The 24,978-nt window shown below is 36.2% G+C and overlaps 3 protein-coding genes across 4 annotated transcripts in view; 1 reads left to right on the forward strand and 2 right to left on the reverse strand.

Annotated features, from left to right (window-relative positions):
* Positions 1–2,403, forward strand: part of LOC148734934 (uncharacterized) — a 3,935-nt gene extending 1,532 nt beyond the window's left edge. The window contains exon 1 of the mRNA XM_088754770.1: positions 1–2,403. This exon is cut by the window's left edge and continues 1,532 nt beyond it. The gene's annotated coding sequence lies outside the window, so the exon portion shown is untranslated.
* Positions 2,404–7,874: 5,471 nt separating this feature from the next.
* On the reverse strand, positions 7,875–16,777 carry LOC111343253 (putative tRNA N6-adenosine threonylcarbamoyltransferase). Its single transcript, XM_088755048.1, has 13 exons — positions 16,479–16,777; positions 16,342–16,402; positions 16,200–16,258; positions 14,931–15,202; positions 13,956–14,005; positions 12,988–13,066; positions 12,609–12,674; positions 12,167–12,200; positions 11,687–11,743; positions 10,303–10,329; positions 9,915–9,963; positions 8,956–9,054; positions 7,875–8,603 (listed from the first exon to the last, which is right to left on the reverse strand). Exons 1-13 carry the CDS (start codon positions 16,591–16,593, stop codon positions 8,558–8,560), a joined length of 1,014 nt encoding a protein of 337 aa, XP_088611174.1. The 5' UTR covers positions 16,594–16,777; the 3' UTR covers positions 7,875–8,557.
* A 2,168-nt stretch (positions 16,778–18,945) lies between these two features.
* Positions 18,946–24,948, reverse strand: LOC111330719 (exosome complex component RRP42). Of its 2 annotated transcripts, XR_015999282.1 has the most exons (8): positions 24,769–24,948; positions 23,601–23,695; positions 23,153–23,318; positions 22,360–22,430; positions 21,865–21,985; positions 21,195–21,350; positions 20,956–21,026; positions 18,946–19,740 (listed from the first exon to the last, which is right to left on the reverse strand). XR_015999282.1 is itself a non-coding variant. In XM_022935622.2 (7 exons), the coding sequence occupies exons 1-7, from the start codon at positions 24,925–24,927 to the stop codon at positions 19,633–19,635; spliced, it is 876 nt and encodes a 291-aa protein (XP_022791357.1). In that variant the 5' UTR covers positions 24,928–24,948; the 3' UTR covers positions 18,946–19,632. The 2 variants fall into 2 exon arrangements, 1 of the variants encoding a protein (XP_022791357.1); XM_022935622.2 differs by lacking the exon at positions 20,956–21,026.
* Between the last annotated feature and the right edge of the window lie 30 nt (positions 24,949–24,978).

Below are 24,978 nucleotides of genomic sequence, written 5' to 3' on the forward strand. Positions count from 1 at the left end.
CGAGCAAACAAATCTTTATTAAAAAACCTTCCTTTCTCAAATGTTGATATCATCCGAACGCATGGTCAGTTCAATAATAGCCTGAACAGTAACTTGCCAACGAAAAAGTACTTAGATAAGCTCCGTAGCCTCCATGAATTAGATATTTTTAGTTTGAATACTCAAAGTAGTGTCAATCCTGATAGCAACCTAAATAATCAACAAATTCGAAGCCGATATTTCTCACCACATAGCTTTTGCAAGTTTAAAAACGATCTCATGCGAGATGAAAACAAAACATCTTTCTCAATTCTACATAATAATGTACGAAGCCTTCGACGTAACCTTGAAAATTTGCAAGTACATTTACTGGATGAACTAGACTACCACTTCAGCGTAATCGGAATAACCGAAACTAAAATTACAAACTCGGCCAGAATAGACTTTAATCCACATATACCTAATTACCAATTCGAACAGGTGCCAACTCCTCTTTCTTGTGGAGGTGTTGGTATGTATGTTGACGCCAGTTTAAATTACACAGTTCTCGAAAAAACCTCTAACGAGGCTTTCCAGGCCTTATGGATTGAACTCGAATTTTTAATAGGTAAAAATGTTATATGTGGTGTAATCTATAGGCAACATACTTCTCCTGAACAATTTCAAACGTATTTCGATATGACAATAGAAAGACTAAGCTCTGCTAATAAACCGATATATGTCATGGGCGACTTCAACATTGATCTCCTCAAATCTGAAACCTGTGATTTTTCTCATAACTTTCTGCTGTCCCTGCAAAGTTACTCCTTTTTTCCAGTAATTGACAAGCCTACAAGAGTCCATAATAATTCTGCCACACTTATTGACAATATTCTTGTTAACAGCATTGGCTTTAAACTCTCTAGCGGCAACATTGTCTCAGATATAAGTGACCACTACTCTCAATTTTGCATCATCCATTCTCCATCTTTAAAATCTCGCTATCAGGGGACTAAAATCCGTGACTATTCGAGATTCTCGGAAGAAAACTTTATCAGTGACATTTCTCAAACTGACTGGACCGGTTTGATCTCTAATGGCTCTATTGACAAACGCTTTTCTTCGTTCTACAACAGATTGAATAAAATTGTTAATAGACATGCTCCTCTCAAATTTGTATCAAAACGCAAGGCCAAGCAACTATCTAAACCGTGGATAACTAGAGGTTTACGTAGATCAATAAAAATTAAGAACGATCTCTTTTACTCTGGTGACACGGCTACATACAAGTTGTACAGGAACACAATTTTAAGCCTTACTCGCCAGAGTAAAAGACTTTACTATCAATCCTATTTTAGTAGCAACCTAAATAATATGAAAAAAACTTGGGAGGGGATTAACACTTTAATTAATAAGCACAAAAAGACTAAGCTCGTATCGTCGCTCCAGCTTCCAGACAACCGGGGTACAACACAAAACCAATCAGAAATAGCTAATGCACTGAATTATCATTTCGCATCTGTCGGACCTAAACCTGCAAATAGCATACCATTATCCACCAGGGACTTTAAGGATTACCTAGGGAATTCAAATTACACCAATTCTTTCTTCTTTGACGCTGTCACTTCTACTGAAATTGAAATGGAAATTTTGAGTACTCAATCAAAAAAAGCCTACGGACTTTATTCATGTCCAGTTCGTCTTTTGAAGTCCGCACGTCAAGCTTTATCTCATACCCTAGCTGAACTAATGAACATGTCCATTTCAACTGGTATCTATCCCCACAAATTAAAGCATGCTGTAGTAATTCCAATTTATAAAGCGGATGATGAAACTGACCCAAACAATTATCGCCCAATATCGTTACTGTCCTTGTTTAATCGAATATTCGAAAAACTAATGTACAAACGCCTAAAATCTTTTATAAATAAAAATGATATATTTTTCACATCGCAATATGGATTTAGAGAGAACTGCTCAACTCAACATGCAATTCTGGATATTCTAAATACAATTCAAAACAACATTGATAAAAAATTATATTCCTGTGGCATTTTCATTGACTTGAAAAAGGCCTTCGACACAGTTGATCATTCGATTTTGTTGCATAAATTACACCATTATGGAATTAGAGGATTGATTAATGACTGGTTCTCATCATACTTGTCTGTCAGGATGCAATCAACCCAAATCGGTTCTATTGTCTCTAGCAAAGAGAGAATAGTGTGTGGAGTCCCTCAAGGTTCTATACTTGGTCCGCTTCTTTTCTTAATTTATGTCAATGACATGCATCGTTCCTCTAAAAAGTTTGACTTTTACCTATTTGCTGATGATACCAATTTACTATATGCAGAAAAAGATCTAAAGAAACTTGAAGTTGTCGTCAATGAAGAGATATTAAAGTTGTGTGAATGGCTGAATTCAAATAAATTATCTCTTAACGTATCCAAATCTATTTTCGTTATTTTTCATCCTTATCAACACAAACTATACCGAGAAGTAAACCTTAAAATACTTGATAATAACTCGGAGCAATTGGTATCTCTTGAACGTAAGACATATGTTAAATACCTAGGTGTTCTCATTGACGGTAATCTCTCCTGGAAGCATCATATTAACTACATTTCCACGAAAATAAGCAAAGGTATCGGTATTGTTGCAAGGCTAAGACACTTGGTACCGCTCACTACTCTTATAAACATTTACCGCTCGCTCATTGAACCGTATATTTCCTATGGTCTCGTTGCTTGGGGCCAAGCCGCCAATACTCATCTAAACAAAATCGTCATTTTACAAAAGCGGGTTCTTCGTCTAATGCACTTTTCCGATTATACATCTCACAGTGCTCCTCTTTTTAGTCGTTCGGGAATTCTACCGATAAAAATGCTTTACTTCAAATTGGTTGCCTCTCTGTTACATGACATCAGAAATCGCTGTGCTCCTCTCAATATTTCTGAACTTTTTACTCACTCTGAACAGGTTCATTCCTACTCTACTCGTTTCTCAGTAGCTGGAAGCTTTTATATAAAACAGGCGAGAAAAAATCATCAGTTGTTTTCCTTTTCTAGAGTTGGTGCGAAAATATGGAATGGCATCCCCCCTGAAATTCGTAAGCTAAAGAAAGCACCTTTTAAACGTAAGCTAACTCACTTGCTTTTGAAAATTCTTGAAATTGAGGAGATGAATGTTGACTTGCGCTACCTTGACCTTTCTAGCTTATATTTGTATTTCAACTGATTAGCTTTCTCTTTGACCTGTTAAAAACTCCCTTGTGTGACTGGCTCAGTTAAAACCTTTAACATGATTATTACTACTATTATTTATTATTTATTTTTATTTGCTCATTTATTTATTTATTTCATTGTTGCGTGTGTGTGTGCGTGCGTGTGTGTGTGTGTGTGTGTGAGCCTATACAGTGTCTGTTTAGGTAGCCCGCCTAGAATAGCTTTGCTAACTGCGGGCTACAAAAGCCTTTATTTCTTTCATTTTAAAAAAATAAAGTCAATGTTGTTGTTGTTGTTGTTGTTGACTGAAACAACTCTCGGATCCCAATTACGCGTTTAAAATAAATTACAAAGGATCGATGAGGACGGAATACCTGTATAAAATTTTAAAGATTCATTGCTTTTCAACACGTCTTGAACCACTTGCTCTCTTCTTCTATGAGCATTAGCGCCAACTTTAACTTCTTGGCTGGAGGCTGGGATTGAAGTCAAAGACTGATTTATTCCCCTTTCCATTTTGGCGAGGTCTTCCATTGTAAGTTCCGTCTGGCATAGCACGTTTCTGTGTTGCTCGTCCACGTTTTCGAATCGGTCCGTGTAATCGTGATCACACCGGTGTTCCCTGCTGATGAATGCATTGTACCCATTTTACCTTCCTGCACGTCACCCCTTTTCCTTTTCGCCGGCAGCTCTATTGAATTATCTGCCAAGTGTTGTGCTCGACGATCCCGCTTGTTTTTCCTCTGTTCACGAGGATCACTTTTGCTGCGGGCTGTTTCGGATCAAATATTGTCGGTATGCCACAAGAAATGACTTCAATCTTTCCAGAAAGCGTCCTTTTAAGGTATTCTCTACTGAAATATTGCGAACATACCCGGGGATCTGCAAGCGTCTTGAACTTTTCGTCCGCCCTTCGACAAAATGTTTCCCACTTCTTGCGTAGTTTCCGATAGGATGGAAAGCGAAAGTACGAGAGATTTGGCTTGTTATGGCTCCCATTTTTACACACTGCAACTGCACAGTATTTAACCATCGTTTGACAACGATTAACGCTCAAAACAAAAACATTCCCTGTCTCTACTGGCTGTAAGTTTTAACTTCTCTCGCGCTATTCTCCTAAGCCTCGCTTTCGTTTTCTTATTTGGTACCAGTGTTACGTGCCTGAATGTATCCGAAATGAGCTATTATGTAACGTTGACAGAAGTGAAAAACGTATGAGTGTGCGCCAAAGACCCGCGGTACGAAACGCGGGCTCAGACGCGCGCCTATTTAAACTGACTAATATTGCGGGGAAACGAAGAGCCGTTACAAAAGTTAAAAAAATAAGGAAGCCGTAAAAAAGATAAGGTTTTGACTCTCATTTTTGAAAAGAAGAATAGAGTTTAAAAAAATTGAGACGGTGTACAAATTGTAAAAAAATTGTTCCCGCGCCGAAAAACGGTCTTTTGTGCAAAGTTTCAATACGGTTGCGAACTGGCTCTGTTTGCAGTGTTGTGATGACTTTTTCTGGTCACTTTTTCGTCCGTTCATGCAAAACGTTGGTTCGCCGGTAAAACAAGGAGCAGTAAAGAAGCTTGTTACGGCAATTCTAAGCCCCTGCCACCTGGTCTGGCAAGGGCTGTGAACTTGCCTGAAGAAACTCCAGTTTGTTTACATCGTCGAACGATTGAAAAGTAACATAAGCGCTGCTCATCGCCGTTTTCCGACCGACACTCTAATAAATTAAACTTAATTCCTGTAAGCCTTTTTGAAATTTTGGACATACACGGAAGAAAGAAAGCGAGATATCATCCAGGGAGCAAGTGGTGTAACGTCTGTGAAATAAAATTTTACTTATGTGCCGAAGGAGACTGAGGTATGGCGATAACAGATAGATTTCGTTGTGAACTATGTTGACTCCAAATCATGCATTTGGTTTTATTTTGATTTACATGTAGAAAGTGGCTCTTTTAAAATGGAAAGATTACGAAACAAGAAGCCATTTGTGCAATATCTTATTTCAAAACGAATTACTGTTAATTTTACATAGGTAAACTTCCACTATTTTAATTAAGCTACTATTGGAGAGAGGGTATTGTTCTCTCATTTATATCTTCCAATAGTTCCGTCATTTTTACTATGTTGTCAAAATAGCTTAGTTAAGTTTTCATAGCATTAAATTGTTTTGGAATTTACTGTTGTGTCTGTTATTATCACCATTCAAATTCAAGACAGATACCAGTAATTTTGATCAATCATTTACCTTATACCAATTGTCAATCAAAACCAACTCAGACCAACCCATCCTAAACTCCCACCCCCTACTATATCAATCAAAATATTCAGTCCAAATTTTTTTTAACTCAAACAAAAATTTTTTGGCTCCCTACCTAACCTCTTCTATTCCTTTTACCACCTACTTTTAATACTAACCAACCTGTCACTCATCTCCCTACTTTCTCTTCCTCTAATTATAACTACCAGTATCTCATCTTATTTCATTCTAGCCTTCCTTATTATTGTCATTAAATTTTTGTACTGCCTTGAAGTGGCTACCTTGCAGTTTGAATGTAAAAACAATGAATAAACAAATCTGTCACAGAAATCCTTCTTGAAAATAAAAAACAAACAAACAAAAAGGGCTCTTTCCAATTTTATACTAAAGATTCCTATATGGAGCCCGATGTGACAATGCTAAAATTCAAACACAGCTAAGTTGAACCAAGTTGAACCAAATTGAACCAGTTCTACATTATTGCTTGTAAACTTAGAAACTCTAGGACTTTTTCTCCTTTACAATGAAAATCTTTCATTTTCCTTTTATTGTGTATTTTTTTGTCTTTTTGTTATATTTCTTCATATTCATTTTTATTTCCAGTGTAATCATATTATGAAAAATTTGACCCACTATCAGGCAGGTCAAAGGAATATCTTGTAGAATATCTTGTAGGGATATTAAAGAAAATAAAATAAAAGTGTGCGAGTGTGGACCCTCAATGTTCACAATGAAATTCATCTGTTATCGCCATACCTTGGTCTCCTTCGGCACTTAAGTAAAATTTTATTTCACAGGCATTACACCACTTGCTCCCTGGTTGATATCTCGCTTTCTTTCTTCCATGTACGTCCAAAATTTGATATCTCAAAGGAATATCTTGTAGATATATAAGAAAATAAAATAAAAGTGTGCAAGTATGGGTAGCTATAAATACTTTATTCAAGGAGATTCATGAAAAAACTGGCATTGTAGACAAATGTAAAATACTATTTTTGTTAGTCTTTTCTCTTTAATAGATCTTTCCATTTTGAGAATTCAAATATTTTTGGGTTATTGTAATTAGGTAAACAAGCATAGTTGAATGATGTACATCTGAAGACAAGATTTCACGAAGAACAAAAAAAATGACAGATTTGCATGAATATTTTAAATGCCATAAAGGAGTATTGGTGCATTGAACAAATCACACAGACTTTTGATTTGTTAGACCCAGGTGTACTTAATTTACAGTTCAACTTTTTTTTTCTTTTTGCAAAATTGCCAGTCTCTTGGGTTGGTTTGTCTTTCAGGTCTTATCCAAATTGGACAAAGTTTTTTTCCCATATTCTTAAGGATTTTCTTGTCTGTGGTAAAATAATTAATTTACGTGTCAGAGCACATATTCTCTTACTACTAATTTAAGAAAATCAGAGAAAAAGATGGTTCACTTGGCTGCAAAAGTATCTTAATTTGTCCTTTCCCTTTGATGTAGACATTTGTAAACCTATGTTGAGAAAAGACATTAAGAGTTTTCTCTGGTAGGACTTTAGGAACAAACAAATTTTTCCCTTATTTTGTAACAACCAGAAAACGCTCTTTCACCTTGAAATTTCAGAGGAAGATGTGTCATAATGGATGCAAGGTTTAAAAATTGGGGGACACTCGGATGATATCTAAGGGTATCCCCCAGTTTAAGCTCCTGGGGAAAATCAGTTACATGATGGGCTTAGACCTATTGCACCTAAAGCATTCAAGAAATTTAATGGATCACAAGCTTGGATATTCCCCCAGCTCTATTTGAGGTATACTCAATTATGTTATGCATTTAGACCAATCATGCTAGCACAAATAACTGTTATAACTGTTGCTAAAGTCACTTCAGTCTGCATTTTTGATCAGTCTGATTATAAGAAACAAGCCTTGAATTCTGTCAAAATGCTCTGTCACTTCTGCTTGCTTTGTTTCTGAGCAGTGGTGGCACAATTTAATTAAGTTGTAGTCATTGTTTCAAATGATATGATTGATTACATTTATTTAAGTTAGGACCATGGTAAAAGTGGCTCTGTGAAATGAGAGAAAGAAAGGAAGAAAAAATATCATTTTGTATTTTCAAGTCATTCATGTTGTAAAAAATAAAATTAGAGATTTTAAAATAGTGACAGTTTCAGATAGCTGACTGCCTGGGAACTTAAGGGAGCTTTGTTTAAGCAACTTGAAAAGTTTTGCTACTTTTTCACAAAATCGCTATTTGGAGTCTATGTCATTCTCAACCAGCCCAGAACCATTATTTGCTCTTTATGCTTAGTTCTCCTGATTTGCTGTTTTTCTACCCTGTAAATCTATTATTTGACAGTTAAATTCTGCCTCTATAAATTTCATCCTCCCCCTCCCCACCACCCACCCAGCCAAATGACTGATCCCACCCTCTAACATCCCATTAAAATTTCAAGTAAACATTTACTTATCACATCAGAAAATTCTTTATTGACCTTTTAAAAACTATTTTGTTAGTAAGAGTCTGGTTGCTTGGCATACAGTTAAACCCTTAAAACTCCCAAAAGGGATTCACATGTAACTTCTCCCCATAATATCCACACATTATCCAGCAAACAGGTAATGAGAATACTCAAACTTATCAGTTAGAATTTGTTATCTTGATCTAATGCCAAACACTTGTTATTAACTTACAAGGAAATGTGTAGCAGATTTTGGGAGTAACAGAGTTCAATTAGAATCTTTCAAAAGTGTAGCCACTAACAAATTACAATCTTAATTGTACCTTATCAGGAGTTTTTCAGTTAATTTTGAGATAATTCAGGTCAAATCTTTCCTTAAAGAAGGATGGGAGAAAAGAAAGGTTTCACACTCTTTCATCACTGGTCACAGCTAGGAAATGATGATGCAACGTGCCTATTGCATATTGCTAAGAACAGTGAGGATGTTGTTGTTGTGTGTGGTTAAACACTATGTAGGAAAGATGGCAAATTTTTCAACCATGAACAAAAATGTTTTCACCTGGTAGAGTTGAGTGTTTTGGGGGCATCAAATTTACATTTTCATGCCCGCTAGTTGATACAGTGCAAGGATATTTGCGTATAGGGATATGTGTGTATAGGACTGCAAAATGCCAACGTGTGAATTAGCTGTTGTCTCTCCATGTCACTTCAACTTCATCTGTTCTGTACCTATCAATTCAAGTCAATTGCAAATTGTTAAACACTGAGTTTAAAAGAGCTTTATGATACATGGTTAGTTTTACTTAAAACAGGACATTTTACAAGGAGATAGAAACAGGGGATTGGGGGGGGGGGGAAGTCAAATTTAGTTATCACAAGTATAGGAGTTCAACAGAAGATAAACCCACTTTGAATACACTCTTTCATCTAGCAATCAGAAATAATGATATCAATCAGCATAAAATTTTTGCAGAGCTCTTTACTTAATCATGAGCCTTATCTGTAGGTTTGAATATATTAACATCTATTTCTCAAAGACTAATTAAATAAAACTGCATGGACCCGCTCTTTGAACACTTGCCTCTGTGTACATGTGGTTTCCTCTAGAGGAGTGACACACCCAGAGCGGAACATCTCCCAGCCAGCTTGTGCTATCATTACCCCATTGTCTATACAGAACCTGAAAAAAGAAAAGTCCTGCTTAGCTATTTCAAGAGTCTGTACTCTTTAGAACATCTTCTTTCCACAGACCTAAAATCAGTAACAAACAGAATACATAAGATCATAACTGCACCAGAATTGTAATTTTTTTAAACTTAAGATATAACGTGATTGATGACTAAACTATGCCTGGATAATTTGCAGTGTCACATGTAATTGTCACATTACTGTTGAGAAATTAGAGCTGTTGTGGTAGAGTTAGTTTTCAGTTACAAAACGGCATGCAAGGTGGGGAAATTCTCATTTTCGTCATAGACTGAATCTCCTCAAATTTTACACTACACCCATTGTTTTGAAACCCCAAATGAGAATAGAATCTGCTGCACCACTTTTACTTTCTTTGTATCTTTTAAAAATTGAGATGATGTTGGCAAATACTGGCCAGTACTTTGAAAGAAAAAACCCCCCAAGATCTTATTGTTACTTTTCCCCTCTAGCAGCAACACATTTCCTATTAAACTAGTTACAAGAATTTTGTGTTAGATCAAGACAACTTCTACCTGATAAGTTTGAGTATTCTCAATACCTGTTTGTTGGATAATGTATGGATATTATAGAGAGAATTTACATGTTAATCACTTCTGGGAATTATAGGGTCAATTCAGAGAAGTGACAAAAAAGTTAGCAGCATACTAATGAATTGAATCCCAATCTCAGACAACTTCTACTAATGAAGTAAGTATTCTCATTTCCCGTTGGGTAAATATAAAAAATGTCTGGATATTAAACTCACTTCTGGGAGTTGAAAGGTTAAGATATTGTCCATCAGGTCAGTTAAGAAATACTTAGAAAATGGTTTCACACAATCCAAAATATTACCTTTCATCAGTGGCATAAAGTTTAGCTCCCCTCTCTTTAGCCATCACACCTGCCATAAATCATTAAATAATAACAATTATTGCCATCATGCTGACAGTAGCAAGTATTAATTAAAAAAATTATAATTAAATATTAAAAAATAACTACTACTAATTTTCTCGTGAAGGTGTAGTCTGATCTACTGCACTAATTTTCTCAATAATCAAAAGGGAGGTTGCACTGTTTAACAGTCATTAGAGAAACTTTACAACCTTCCCTTGGGGTATATTTAACTAACTCCATCATGGAAACATTGTGGTTTGTCCTGTGCAGATAGTACCGAATTTTGCTCAATTAAATACACTGTAAAACAGATGAATTACCAGCGCTGGTGACCAGTTGAACTTACCCATCATTTCTTGTAATCTCTTGTTGCCTGCATGAACAGAAGAGTAATGTATTTATTACCCCAACTGGTAGTAATGTCACAATCGGATTGGCCAATTTGCTGTTGCTGATTGGAGTACAGATAATGTTGTTCCCATGAATGTGTCATGCAATGCCTTCATCAGCTCTCAAACATGTATGACTCACAAATTTTGACTTTGACATTGGTTTAGCGCAGTCTGTACTCTTATTGGCAACAATATTTGTCTGTGTTCGGGCCAGGACCCACTGTGGAAGAGTATCACAACCCTCTGTGAGACTAGACTTGTAATGCGACCACCCTACTGGGGACATTTGTTGTGTTAATATTATGGGGTGCCAGAACATGTGCTTTCCGCTTGAAGAATTGTAGTCATTACTTGAAGAATGTACAAGTCTTTCATTAGATTATTAAAGTGATTGTTTAACATTGTCGAGAGCGAAAGTTATTTCGTAGTCTGAACAGAACAGTCTGCACCTTGTGAGTCCACAACATTTTGAACACAGTGATGATGAACATCATTGTCAAGAGTGTAGACCACACTGAACCACTGTGGATTTGTTAAATACCACAAATAATTCAATTTATTATTCAACTGTGCTTTGTAGAGTACAAATAATGCGCGAGACGAGTACAAATATCACGCGATATTTGTACTCCAGAAATATCCGCGAAATATCTGCGAAATTTGCCCACACTGAAATAACAATTTGGCATGTTGGATAATAAATCTCTTATTAGACGTTTTGTTATGTAGTATCGCTGAGTCTTTTAACTCGTTGTTTGTATTTTGACTTGCCCTATGGGCTTGCCAAATTCGGCACAACTCGTAAAAATACTCAGCGATACTACACAACAAAACGTCTAATAAGATATAGAAACTACATCTGGTCCAGTCCAAGATGCCACAGGTGTATCCTTAACAAAAATATTCCATTTTAATGTGCATTTGTTCATTAATAGTTCACAGATGGCATCATAATGTTGTAAGAACTAAACAAGTTGCACACCTATGTTTTATATGATGAGATAGAAAAATGTTGTTAATGGTGATGTCAGTTATGTTTCTGTCCTACAATAGACCATACATGTAGATAAGAACAAATCAAAATGTGTGTATAATTCAACCTATCACATAATTCCATTTTAATGTGCCAATGTTTTCAAAACAAAAGAGTGAATATGTGAGTTCAGTTGATTTAAGCAGATTGTAAATTGGGGAGTGCATTCACTTGATGTAGTTATAACAACAACAACAACAACAACAAAAACTCATCTGAAAAAAAATCACGAAAATGCAGAAAATATTTTCAGTTTAGCTGTTCTCATAGCAACCAGTAAATTGCAAGAAGTAAATATCACTTACATCCCACTCCACCAACAATAAGAACCTCACTGGACCCACAGTGAGCCATTGCTCTCTCTGAAAATGGAACAATATAAAACAGGCAAACTATACTTTACTGACTTAAATTCTGAGAGAAATGCAATGTTCACTACCAAATTAAGAGCAAATTGAAGAGTCCTATTAATATAGCTTCTTCATGGTTCCTTCTTCTTAACCCTAATTTTTAATGGACAGTTGTTTAAAATGCCTGTTTCCTGTAATCTTTGTCTCATTTCAGTCTTTCTCTATCTTAATTACCAAATTAATACTTCATGGTTTCCCATATATCAAACTGAAAGTAATTGTCTAAGTCACAGGTGGAGTGAATGGTTTAAAATTCCTTGGACATTGACTGAGGAGCATTTGCCAAATTTGCCTCTCCTCTGAATTTCACCTTACTCTTTTATGCCAAAAAATAATTACCATTAATTAACAATCAATCCTAAAATATAATGTCACCTGTTGTTTCAATGAGCATGGCAAAAACTGTTTCCTGCACAGAAATGAGTTAAAACTAAGATTACTGTCATATAACTTTCTCTGTTATATGAATGTATTGTTGATGTATCAGAGTTGACTTCACAGTGTTTTCTTGAAGAGGCTAATGATTGACTAGGATCTAATTTCTCCTCATAACATCACCCCTGAATCACACATTAAGGTTCCTAGAATAAAAGAAAATGATCACCAACTAAAGAAGCTCTTGACTGTTAAACAAATTCTCTTTGTCCACACCTTAGGAAATGTATAGAGAACAGTATGGAGAAAATGCATAACGACGCTGTGGGTTTTTAGGGGCTAAAAAGGGAAGATAGACAGTGATAATCTTTTTAGGTATTGAAAGAGCTACAAGCTGAATATACTGTTCCAAGTGGCCATGATGTCAGTTTATCTTTCTTACCTGCAGGGAGAAGCACAAATCCTCCGGTGTGCATTCTCCTGATTCAAGTAATTTGGGTGCCATACTCTAACACAAAACAGAAAAAAGTATGATTGACAGTTACAGTTAAGTTAGTATACAGTGCAGTAAATGGTTTGAACCCGGGGGTAACATGTGAAGGTGTAGTCTGATCATCCGGGTGAGTGTAGTCCTGAGAAGGACTGTTGTCGGTGGCAGTGACTGACGTTTCGACAACCTGTGCGGAAGTCATCATCAGAGTCAAGTATACAGTATCTCTAATAACTTAAGACAATAAGCTTCAACAAGTTGAGAAAATCAGCTAAGAGAAGTTAGTGAGAAACAGACCTAAAATTTAACACATCATTCATAAAAAACTTACCTCAATGTATGATAAAATTCCTGAAAATGAAACATCCATTCCTTTCACTGTGTATGGTAATTCAATAAGCTTCTTTCCCCTGAATAAAAGAACTGAACTTAACATCATGATTAACCCTTAAACTCCTAAAAGTGATCAACAAGTAACTTCTCCCATCCAATACCGTTACATTATCCAGCAAACTGGTGATTGAGAATGTTCAAACTTGTTGACAGGTTGTAGTTGTTACCTTGATCTAGTACCAAATTCTCATAACTAATTTACAAGAGAATGTGTAGCAACTAGAGAAGAGAATTAACAATCAGATCATGGGAGCTAAAGGGTTAAGGACCTGGAACAAAGGTGAAAACAACTTGAATTACCTGTATATCAACAGTCGTATTCAACTGATATTCATTGTAAACTACAACACATACATCTTCTACTCTGTAAATATGCATTTATTAACCAAGTGTGAGGTCAAGATTGCTGGATATTGGCCAAGTTCTTTTTTGGCATTTTTATGGACATAGCCAAAGTCAAGGTCCATAAAAATGCTAAAAATGAATGAGGATGATATACAGCCACCTTGACCAAACAAGCTTCAGTGGTTAATAAAGGATTTGTCATATTGCAAAAAGAATTCGCTTCATTAAGAATTAAGAATGACTTGTTTACTTTGACAGCTGGGAAAGAAAGGCAACTGTCTTTATAGCACAACAAACTCATGGGAGTCGTTTCTGTTTACTTTGTTTTGACTAGCTTCTACCACTTTTTATGTTTCCATAGCACACATTGTCCAACAATTACAAACGTAGTTCTAAGTCAACTTTTTCATGTAGGGGATCAATGCGGGCAATCCCGAGCAGGAAGGATGGGCCCATCTTGCCCGGCTCGGGTAGCCAATCAGAACACAGGATTTGCTTCATCTTACCCACAGGCACTGCAAGCAATATAATAATTTAAAGTTACTATAAATCAAGGTTCACCTCTTAGCCATTTGTTCTATGTTGTATCCTGGGCTTGGATCATTTGAAAGCTAAAATGTAAGATGAATAACTGTTCTAAACTCAAAGTGACACACACTATTTCTGAAACTATTCAATTTATAATAAATTTATGGCCATAATTGCTATCTTTTTAGTGGCTTACATTAGTAGATAATGGAAATTTATCCCTGAGAAGACTTTGAAAGTCCCCCAGTGATGGGTTGTGCTCCATTCCATAGGCTATACAGGATTGTAACCCTTTGATTGGTAAGGCAGTGAAGCCATTTTTGTCCACAAACATGTATAGATTTTAACGATATAGTGTAATAGGGGATAGGCTTAGAGGCAAACAGCACAGCATATCTATGCCTTTTTAACTCTAAGTAACACTAATCAGCTTAATAAGTAATACTTATTTATCCATTCGATAACAATATCTGCCCTACAAACAACTGGGCCCAGATGAATAATAATAGACAAAGACGAAGTAACCAAATGTATCATGTGAATCAATTTGGCCAATTTTTGACCTAAGCAATACTGGAAAAAGCAATGCAGTTCTGAGGACAGGTCTGGAAAAGGATATGAAAAATGTTCATTTAACATTTTCTCCACTTGTATTAAAGAAAAGAAAAAAAGGGGTTAAACCCTATATTTAACTTTCTCAATCCAGCTTTGATAATAAAGGATTCCTTTTATGGGATGGTAGTTTTATCTGGTCTGGTAATCTTCAAGACCTATTGAGTGATTCCATTGCTGTTAAAACTGACCAAATAGATATTTCTTGTAACAGAAAAGTTCCCTTAGAGTTATCACATATGTAAACTAGCAACACAATGTCTTATTCCTGTGGAACAAAGCTGAAAAAATTATGCCAAACACGCAAAAAGTGTTTGGATAGTTCATAATAACACAGCTAGATTTACCACATCTTCCCCACACTTGAAACAAGCCATACAATAACAGAACTTTAACCTTAAGGACTCTTGCAAACCTATCCAAACAGTTCCCAACAGCAATATCAATGGTTTCTCCAAAAATACGATATCGTCGCTCCAAGTATGCAATCACTTGAGTGTTTCCACCACTGACGTAAAGAACAGTGGGATTGACAGCACCTGTTACCAACCGACCCATCTCAATGTGTCCTATGCAATGGTTAACAGCCACTATTGGCTTTTTCCAAAGCTGTGCAACAGTTCTTGCTACAACTGCTACAGAGACCAAAGGAGCACCCATGCCTGGTCCTAAAACAAACACCAATATATTAATTTGAATATATCAACAAAGTTGAAATGGTAAATTGGCCACCGTTACGATTATGAAAGCTGACGTTTCGAGCGTTAGCCCTTCATCAGAGCGAATAATTAAACCAAATAACCAAATAATTAACACTGATGAAGATCAATGTAATTGAAATCATATTATGAGCTGGAGATTTCTATTGCCTGATTGGTTGTTGAAGGCAAAGCACAGAAATCAAGAGCAAATGATCTGATTGTTTTAGTAAAAATCTACAAGTCATCCAACACAACAAGACAAGCTTTTTTTTCTTGTTCACAAAAGTACACTGTGAGGCTATTCACTTTACTCACTATCAAAGGAGGAGATGGTGAGCAGCAAAGCAAATCAGCTCAAGGTTTGCGCATTTGAGTTCGACTGCTAGTAGATTTAGACCGTATGTTGTTAGGTTTCCATATTTACTAAAGAAGGCAGTTGTTAACTTTGAATAAAGGCTGATAGTTTCTAAAGAAACTGTTTGGGGCTGCGTCAGTGGGGGTAATGAAATAATTTGAATATATCAACAAAGTTGAAATGGTAAATTGGCCACCGTTACGATTATAAAAGCTGACATTTCGAGCGTTAGCCCTTCGTCGGAGCGAATAGAGGAATTGTGGGTTGTGTGTGCTTTTAAAGGCAGAAAAAGGAGCTAAGTGATTGGTAGGAACATGGTAACGAGAAAATTTATTCGTGTTTTTCTTGTTGCCATGTTCCCACCCATCCCGTAGCTCCTTTTTCTGCCTTTAAAAGCACACACAACCCACAATTCCTCTATTTGCTCCGATGAAGGGCTAACGCTCGAGACGTCAGCTTTTATAATCGTCATGGTGGCCAATTTAACATTTCAACTTTGTTGATATATTCAAATTATTATGTTATTAACTTTGGCCAAGACTTCTACTTCTACTCCGTGTAAACATTTTCTTTAAGAATGTTAAGCACAACACGTCCATGAGAGCTCACCTTTAGTGTAACAGACACAATCTATTTCCTGGGGTTTAATGTTGGCCTCTTTTAAAGACCTACATGAAAAATACAAACTTAGTGCAGAACCCACCAAATTCTTAGCTACCAAATGCATGTTTCAGTGACCAATTCTCTCTACCTTTTCAGTATATCAATGATATTTTCTCGATGATGCTTCGCCGTGTCTCTTGGTAAGAACCCTAATAGACATAAAGTGTAGTTAAAGGAAGAAAAAAAGACAAGACAAACTGTACCGCGTGCTCCTTGAACACCTACCTTGTCCAGGTGGAGTGATGTAAGTTGTTCGTACATTTGAAAGAACAACGCCATCTTTTACAATACCAATGCCTAGCTTATTTGCACTCCCTTCGAACCCAATGGCTATCGTCATGATGGTAAAATCACAAAAAATCTACTTAACTCCCACAGCTCTATCGTCGAATCGCCATCTTGTTTCTTGTGGTACCCAGTCTTTTTATCATCAGCCCGAACGAATATGGGTGAAGACGGGTTAGTTTGTTCGTATGTGGGTGAGGTGGTAGGGGTGCTTATTTGTTCGGTAAATTATTGCCTCGTAAAACTCATCCAAACTGCTCTTGCAAATGAGCTTCGCTTCACTAATTTGTTATGTCCAACTACCCTACTTAATTTGCATACATTTAAGGATTGTTGACTCCATAATGTCAGGTTACTAGGAGGGGTGAGTACATTTCGCTCACCCCCAGTCCATGGACTACCCTTGATGGACTACCCATATGGACTAATACAAAACAAGACAAGAAACCATGCAGAGTTGACGAAAGACATTGCTGCAACAAATTTCAAGTAATTTTTTCTTTTTTTTAATCTTTAATCATCTTTAATAATAATTGCACAAGTTAACGATAATGAGATGCCAAAGCCGGAGGCTTATATGGCATCGGTCAGATAGTTACAATGTGCCACTAAATTACAATCATGAAATAAAAAGAATTATTAAAAACTGGATCATTGGATAATGCAATTCAAGACTTTTTATTGGCTTAGCTATTTATGGCATATGAGCCAATTTACCATAATCTAATATCTGTACATTGTAACATCTGGTTTCTTCTAACAAAATAATGTCGAGAAGATTTGTCTAATATCTTCGGGGCGCTTTTTTAAATAAAACAATTATTCCACTCGTGCTTGTTGGATATGAGATGATTATAGCCAACTCGGCGCTACGCGCTTCGTTGGCTATCTATCATCTCATATCCAACGCGCGCTCGTGGAATAATTGTTATACATATATGTATATGTATATATATATATATATATATAAAGAAAAAAAATATATATATATATATAGAAAAAAATATATATATATAAAGAAAAAAAAATATGTATATAACAGTAAATACAAGATTTACGGAGGAAAGGCCAACAATTACAACACAAAAATACATTACTGCATATAAAGCAAAATAAACATAAATAATGGTAGTGTGCAGAAAGTAATAATAGTAAAAATAAATTTAAACATGAGTTCAACTTAGTTTAAACTTGTAATGATTGAAAATGATCTCTCAGTTTACGTTTATAACTAGAAAGAGTAAATGAATTACGAAGTGAGAGAGGAATGTCATTCCAAATTTGAGGGTTAATCACTCCGGTGATTAACGCGGAACAAGTGTTTTCTAAAGAATCCAGAGATTTGCTGAAATTATGGGGGCTTGTTGTATATTTCTCTATGCCATTTGCTCATTAAGATGTTTTTAAAATTTGGCAAAGAAGGGTTGTACGGGGTAACGAAGGCAGAATTTTCTTTCGCACTTTGTTGTCCCTTTGCAAAGCCGACTTCCGTTCTGTAAATTTAACTCAGAGGTGATTTTTCTAGTGAGGATAGCTTCCAGCGCGAAGTGTTTTGAAGTTATAGATGTTCTCATAAAAAGATTAGAGTACAACTTTATTCATATTGCAAAATACATATTTGAAAAGGTTTGCCCCGCAAATAGCTGGGAAGCTAGTGGTGGCGGGATAAGACCAATACATGATGACAAGGAGGAGAAAAAAAAAGATGTAACATATTTATGAACCACTTTGAAGCTTAAACTAAAGCTACACAACAACACCAACCGTGTGTAAGTAAAGAGCGATCAAGCAGTCCAGGTAGATTCTCGAAGCATTTTTGTTTTCGCATTTAACAACAGCCGTGGGAATATAGCGGGCGACAAATTGAGGTGGAGTTATTAGTTATCAAGTGACAGATCGGTTTATTATTAACAGGTTGTCGCCGGTTGAACGCGTCTGGTACAATAGAGAATGACGTCCTTCTTTTCGCTCGATGCGTTTGCGTGAAGGTAGGTAATTTAGGGTAGTCCATATGGGTAGTCCATCGAGGGTAGTCCATATGGGTAGTCCATCGAGGGTAGTCCATATGGGTAGTCCATTTAGGTAGTCCATGTGGGTAGTCCATCGAGGGTAGTCCATGGACTCGGGGTCAGCGAAATGTACCCACCCTACTAGGAGTACAATTTGCAAACTCCCCCTCTTTGTCCCCTCCCCCTCAAATGGAACATTAATCCAGCACAATCTCTCATGTTTTGTCAGATTGTCCTAACAGCTTACTTGTAACAAATAATTACTTCTGGAAGGGGTTAGAAACCTCGGCTCAGGAAAATTTTCTATTTGTCTCTTTAGTAGAGAAGGGAAACTTCGATTACCATGATTGTAGAAGAGAAGCACAGGAATACTATTTATAAAATAATGTACAGAAGACTTTTTAAACTAGAACAATTTTATTCTTGATACATTCAAAATGCATTTTCACCCCTTCCTAGCCCGTAAGAAAGGTCTCAATGGCACTGAGGCACAAGTTCCAAAGCCACTAGATATAAACCAGTGCAAACAGTGGTCCGCCCACCTTCATCAACTCATTTCTTTAAGGTTTGCCCAAAAAGCTAACTCATGTTTTCCAGCTTTGAAGGCTAGTGCCCTCTTGAGTTTTTTCTCATCAGAGTTGCAAAGGGTGCCCAACATTTGAAAGAATAACTATGATAATGATAATAATTATTTATGTGAAGTCTCAAATCTTTTCCTTCATCTTTTGTTCCAACCTGAGATAGGTGGCTCCTGATAGCCTTCCTCGAGATGTGAACAGATCAGTGTCAATAATAGTTGGCAAAGATATTATATATGAAAAGGAAAATCATTGGATAGACTGTTAGGCTACCCTGAGGCAGTGTTTTCCTGCATTTCAGTTCTTTGTCATCATCACTGGGATTGATGAATTTCACTATCCAGCTCCAAGTTGTAATCAGAATATTTTCTGATTTCTATTGTCTTACACAACAATGTATCGTGCCAAAGGTGTGATAAGACAAAGTAGGAGCACCAATCTCCATGGGTGGGTTTCTCTGCTAAACTGAAAACAGTGCTCTCTTTGACTTTTAAGGTGGCCGTTCATCTACAATAGGAAACCAACCTTCTCTTTATTTTTACTGGTTTCAACTTCTTCCTTTTCAAGGACTTTCAGAAGTGCTTTGTTTAAAGATTTTCCAACATAGCATGCAGTCTGAAAAGAGAGAAAAGTGTTATTAGATGTCAGATACAATAATGTGGTTTTAAAACCAAAACCACTTTCCTCTTAATAGTATGTATTTATCATATAGATACTGATGAAATACCAGGATTTCTCCTTTTACTAAAAAATCATATCTTCACCACGCGCGGTGAAGATACTATTCTTATGTTTCACGTGTGAGGATATTGGTGTGGCCATGGTTACCAACATAATTACCCAATTACAATAGAGCTTCTTGCTCAGGCGCACAGTCGGTTGATTTGAAATTTCATCAGTATCTATATAATAAACAGAACATTACATGGCTGCTTGGGGATACGAATTTTATCTTCTCATGCTGAAAGTATCTCTCACAAGTGAGCGCAGCGAACTCGTGAGAGATCATACTTTCAGCACTCGAAGATAAAATTCAAATCCCTGCGCGGCCATGTAATATCCTCTATTTATTATCTTAATCATGGGCTAGAAAGGTGTTATCAGAACAGGAATGAGAGTAATCACTGAAGACAATAAACTTGAGAATGTTAATTATTCCCTTATCGCTGGTAAGATACTGATCACACTCTTAGACAAATAAAAATTACGGTTTTTCACAACATTTTGCTACTTCCCACAAATCTTGGCCTTGACTCTTATGGATCCTTATTGGCTTCTCTAATAGTTCTCCAAGGAACATTAAATACAATTTAAGAACTGAAAAAGGTAATCACATTTACAATTTGGAAAAAAAATACATTGCACCTGTTGTTGTGCAATCACAAATGTAACGAATAGGGTGAACAAACACAATGCCAGTGTAATGTCTCTCATTTCAAAACTTGGTTGTCTTGGATAACCTTACTGCATACATTGATTTTGATCATTTTCTTGACACTAACTTTTCAGCTTACTAGCCAAGTGACTAGTGACAACTTAGATGTTACAACAATTTCAATTTGTTTACTAGCCAAACTGGTGAGTGGAAATCAAAAACCACTGGCCAAAACTGATGATTTGCTCATTTGGTAATTCATTCGTGCAGGGACTGGGGCTAATCCTGAGGGGATTAGAGGCATTTAAATAATGCCCTTTGGTATGTAAAGATTAGATAATTTTGTAACCAACAGGAGAAGAGTGAACCAAAATTTTGACTTTTGTAAAAAAAAAGAGTGCAAGCATTAAACCCTTCCATTTCCTATATTGACACCTAGCCTTCTAATTCTTCACCTTCAACCATGAGTTCAAACCAACTGAATTTCTACAAGCCTGTGGCTAGTTGGCTACCATTGGTGTCAAGCCTGGCAATCATTAATAGAAAGGATGTTAATATCTATTCTGCATTATGTAGTTCAACGTCACACAGGAAGGGGAAGAGAAGGAACATTAGTTGATATGCACGAGTGTGGGTTTCTGAATGAATAAATGGTACAACTAATGCAGCAATGAAAGAGAAGAATCTTCACTACCTCAATCATCTCAAAAATAGAGTCAGGATCCAGACCACCTGGGCCAACTTTCTGCATTGCACAGATATTGTTATCACCATTGACAGACACTAACAACTGAGCAAGACAACATGCTTCCTCTTGAAGACTAGCATCCACAACATGTCGATGACCAACCTGAAACGTTAACTTTCTCGAATCAAAATGAAGTCACCAGAAAGCCAACCCAAAGGCATATGGAAAATGAACAAGATAAGCTTGGCCCTTGTTCTAAAATTCCAAAAAAGAGAATTGCACCAAATCTAAGATTTGTGTAAGCTGACTCAAATGAGTCACAACAACTATGTCTAAACAATAAAAAGTACTTTCCCTGCTACATTTTGCTACCACAACTATTAAATATTCATCAACATTTTTATACATAGTTCCTTTCATTAAAATATTACGTTAAATTTCTCACCTTGTAATTTGGAAAATGAATAAATAAATAGAGCTAAAAATTTTTATCATCTGATCTCAACATGCTTTCACAAATTATTCCTCTCTTCATGCACAGTGCTTTAGATTTGACAGTTGATTACAAGGTTGACAACACACTTGCTGGTGGGAAAATAAAGTAAGTTTCTTCACACCAATGTTAAAGAGGTTAAAAGTAATTTTGTTCATACCAATGTTAAAGAGGTTGCTATACCTTACTCATAGTGACTGTTACTGGAACAGAACTGACATCCAGTCTTCTACAATCATGTGGATCATCTGATATTTCTAGTTCTACACCTCCTTCTTCTGTAGATACTGTAACATTTGGAATTCTGAAAAAATTGAGTTAAACTTCAGATGTTAAATAAAAATTATTAATAACCAAACCAAGGGAAGACATAGTTACAATGGTAAGTAAAGACCATGGTAACACTAGACTTTCTCAAAGTCGTTTGCTTGGTTTTTCTGTTCTAGTGTGGTAGGATCCGCACTTGTGAGCAAGTCTATGGTAACACTAGACTTTCTCAAAGTCATTCGCTTGGTTTTCTGTTCTAGTGTGGTAGGATCCACAATTGTGAGCAAGTCTATGGTAACACCTAAGCCACAATGACCAAGGTAACATGATCATAGAAAAGGTCCTGATGAAATACCAATGATAAAAAACAAATGATGAAGTTTGTTGACAAAATTCTATATCAAAATTTACCTGATATCATGAAGAGCTGCCTTTACTGCTAAGGACACACAATCAAACAGATTCCCACCACATTCTAACACCTAGAAAATAAAACACCTCAATAAACCAGTTTTAAACTTAATGGATGGCTCTCCTATCTTCATCAGGTTGTATTATGACAATGGAAAAAAAGTTGATCAAGCTAATGTAAACAAGATTCTTTGGCTTGGAGGTGTTGTGAGGGGGAATCTGTGTTCTGGCAAAGCTGTGCTTGATAACCAACTAAAAAAGCAGGTTATTAATTTCCAAACAAACTGTTTTGTTACTAACAGTGACAAGCAAGTGAAGCAAAAGTATAAAACACAATGGAGAATTCTGAAATTCTGAAAATATTTTTTTTACCCTTTCACTCCCATGATTTCATTAGCAATTCTCCTTACTGTCTGCTATACAATTTTTATGATGTTAGTTTGGAGAATTTGTCATTGGATCAGCTGATAATCTCCTAATTGATATTTTTCTTTATTCTCATCACTTGTCTGATTGATATGGTATTGATGTTGTAAGGCGAAATTCTGTCTTGGTCACTTGTGGAAGTAAAAGGGTTAAGTGTTAGGATCTCATCACAACACAATGATCAGACAAAGAGTCAATATTCAACACATCTTCAGCCTTTTTAAAATTGCTTCTTTAGTTATATAACTCTTCACTCTCAAAATCAATCTTTCTAAGATTAGCAAACACCAACTTGTGTAAATGGCAGATACATCAAGCCCCACACAGAACGTTACAGAAAATTGACAAAAAAAAAACTTTATCATACCAGAGCATCAATATATAACACCCAGCACTGCTTTCCAGGCAGGATGCACAATGACTCTAGATCAATGGCAGACTTATGATTGTAAGCATTCTCTAAAGTCTTTGCCAACATTGCTCCCAGTTCATCTCCTCCCCGACCTTCAAATTCAGGAGAAGCATTTGCAGAGCTGAAAAAAAAAAAAACATTAAACAACACAACAAAAGAGTGATTAACTCTTGCACATGTTAGTAACAGATTAAAATCCAATCTCTCTTCCCCAAATATGATAAAAATTTTGGCATTACGAATTACAGGTTGGAGTAAGAATGTTTTGAAGATGACACTGCATCTGTTCAAAAATTTCTGTGAGTATAATTATCTGTAAAACATTTAGCAGAATAGCAAAACAAAAAATTACTTGAAAGAGAATGCAACACCTTAGACAACAAACAATAATCAAATTTCTTACCAGTCAACAAAGAATTCAATGTATCCATAGTTTGGTTTCTCCAGATGTGGTTCTCCTACTTCTGCTTTTATTCCAACCAAGACGTCTGTTCGAGACTATGAATAAAAAAGAAATGGTAAGAAATAAAATTAAATTGTGCCAATTACTGGTGGCATAGTGTGAGATTTTGATGGTTTATGCACAGTGTGGAAATTGAGAGCACCAAAGGTGCCCCAAACTAGAGGGGGGGTCAGGGGGGATGCTCCTCCAGAAAATTTTGAGATTTGGGGTCTTGGAAATGCCATTTCCAACTATTCCCATGGAACTTTTCTATAAATAAATGCAACAGAAAAGGCAGTAGTTAGTTGTTTATTTTACCCATCTCTAGAGTTTTTGGTACCCTACAACGAAAAAGGGGGTAGAAAAGGTACTGGAAAAACAAACTTACACATCAATATAAGTTGAAATTTTAAAATTGGTCCTATTTAAGGTACCTGTGACAAATGCTATAAGGCCGGGAAAAAAATTTTTTGTCCAGATTTCAACTGTTCACATGGGTGTACGTGCATATGTGGATGCTATGCCCCTGATTACTGAAACCATGTATATTAATTTAACATAATTGTTCTTATAAGGATAATTTACTTTGCCATTTTGTTGATGAATTTATTTTGCCATATTGTATTGATAATCAGATACGATGAATATATGAAGTTTAAATATTTTGAACTGCGGTTATAGATACGTATGATGCACGATCCTTGCAGTAGAGAGCGCTATTTATGCAATAGCAAAAATCAGACCTGAAAAAAATCAGGCCTGTATGGGATTCGAACCACTGACCTCTGCGATACTAGTGCAGCGCTTTACCAATTGAGCTAACAAGCCAACTGGGAGCAGGCCGTTACAAATCAGATACGATGAATATATGAAGTCCTAAACAATCAAAGAGGACTATTTAAAAAGAAACAAACTTAAGCCTCCCACATCTCTCGGATCCCAATTACGCGTTTAGATTGATAAACATAACTATCTGTTATGCGAAAAATACGGCGTGAAGTAACCGAGAAAAATCCATTGTGATCAAGTAGCCTAGAACATAACCACGAAAAAAAAAACCAGGTGAACTTATGACACTCAAAAATTTCCAATTGCAACTGTATTCCAAATTTCTTGTTTTATATCATACCAAACGAAGTCGTGCAGATCCGCTAGTGTTTGACACGATCCCAGTTTCCACCTCAAAATGTCTATAATCGTGACAAGACCTTCCATCGGATCGGAAATCTTGCTCAACTCCATCCACGATGAAAGTTCGTTCGAAAGAAGAAAGCATGGTATCCGCCATTTTGAAAGTCTTAAATTACGCGAAGTACCAATTGTTTTGATTGTGTCCGCT

This window comes from Stylophora pistillata, chromosome 3, assembly GCF_964205215.1.
Source record: "Stylophora pistillata chromosome 3, jaStyPist1.2, whole genome shotgun sequence".
Classification (NCBI taxonomy): Eukaryota; Metazoa; Cnidaria; class Anthozoa; order Scleractinia; family Pocilloporidae; genus Stylophora; species Stylophora pistillata.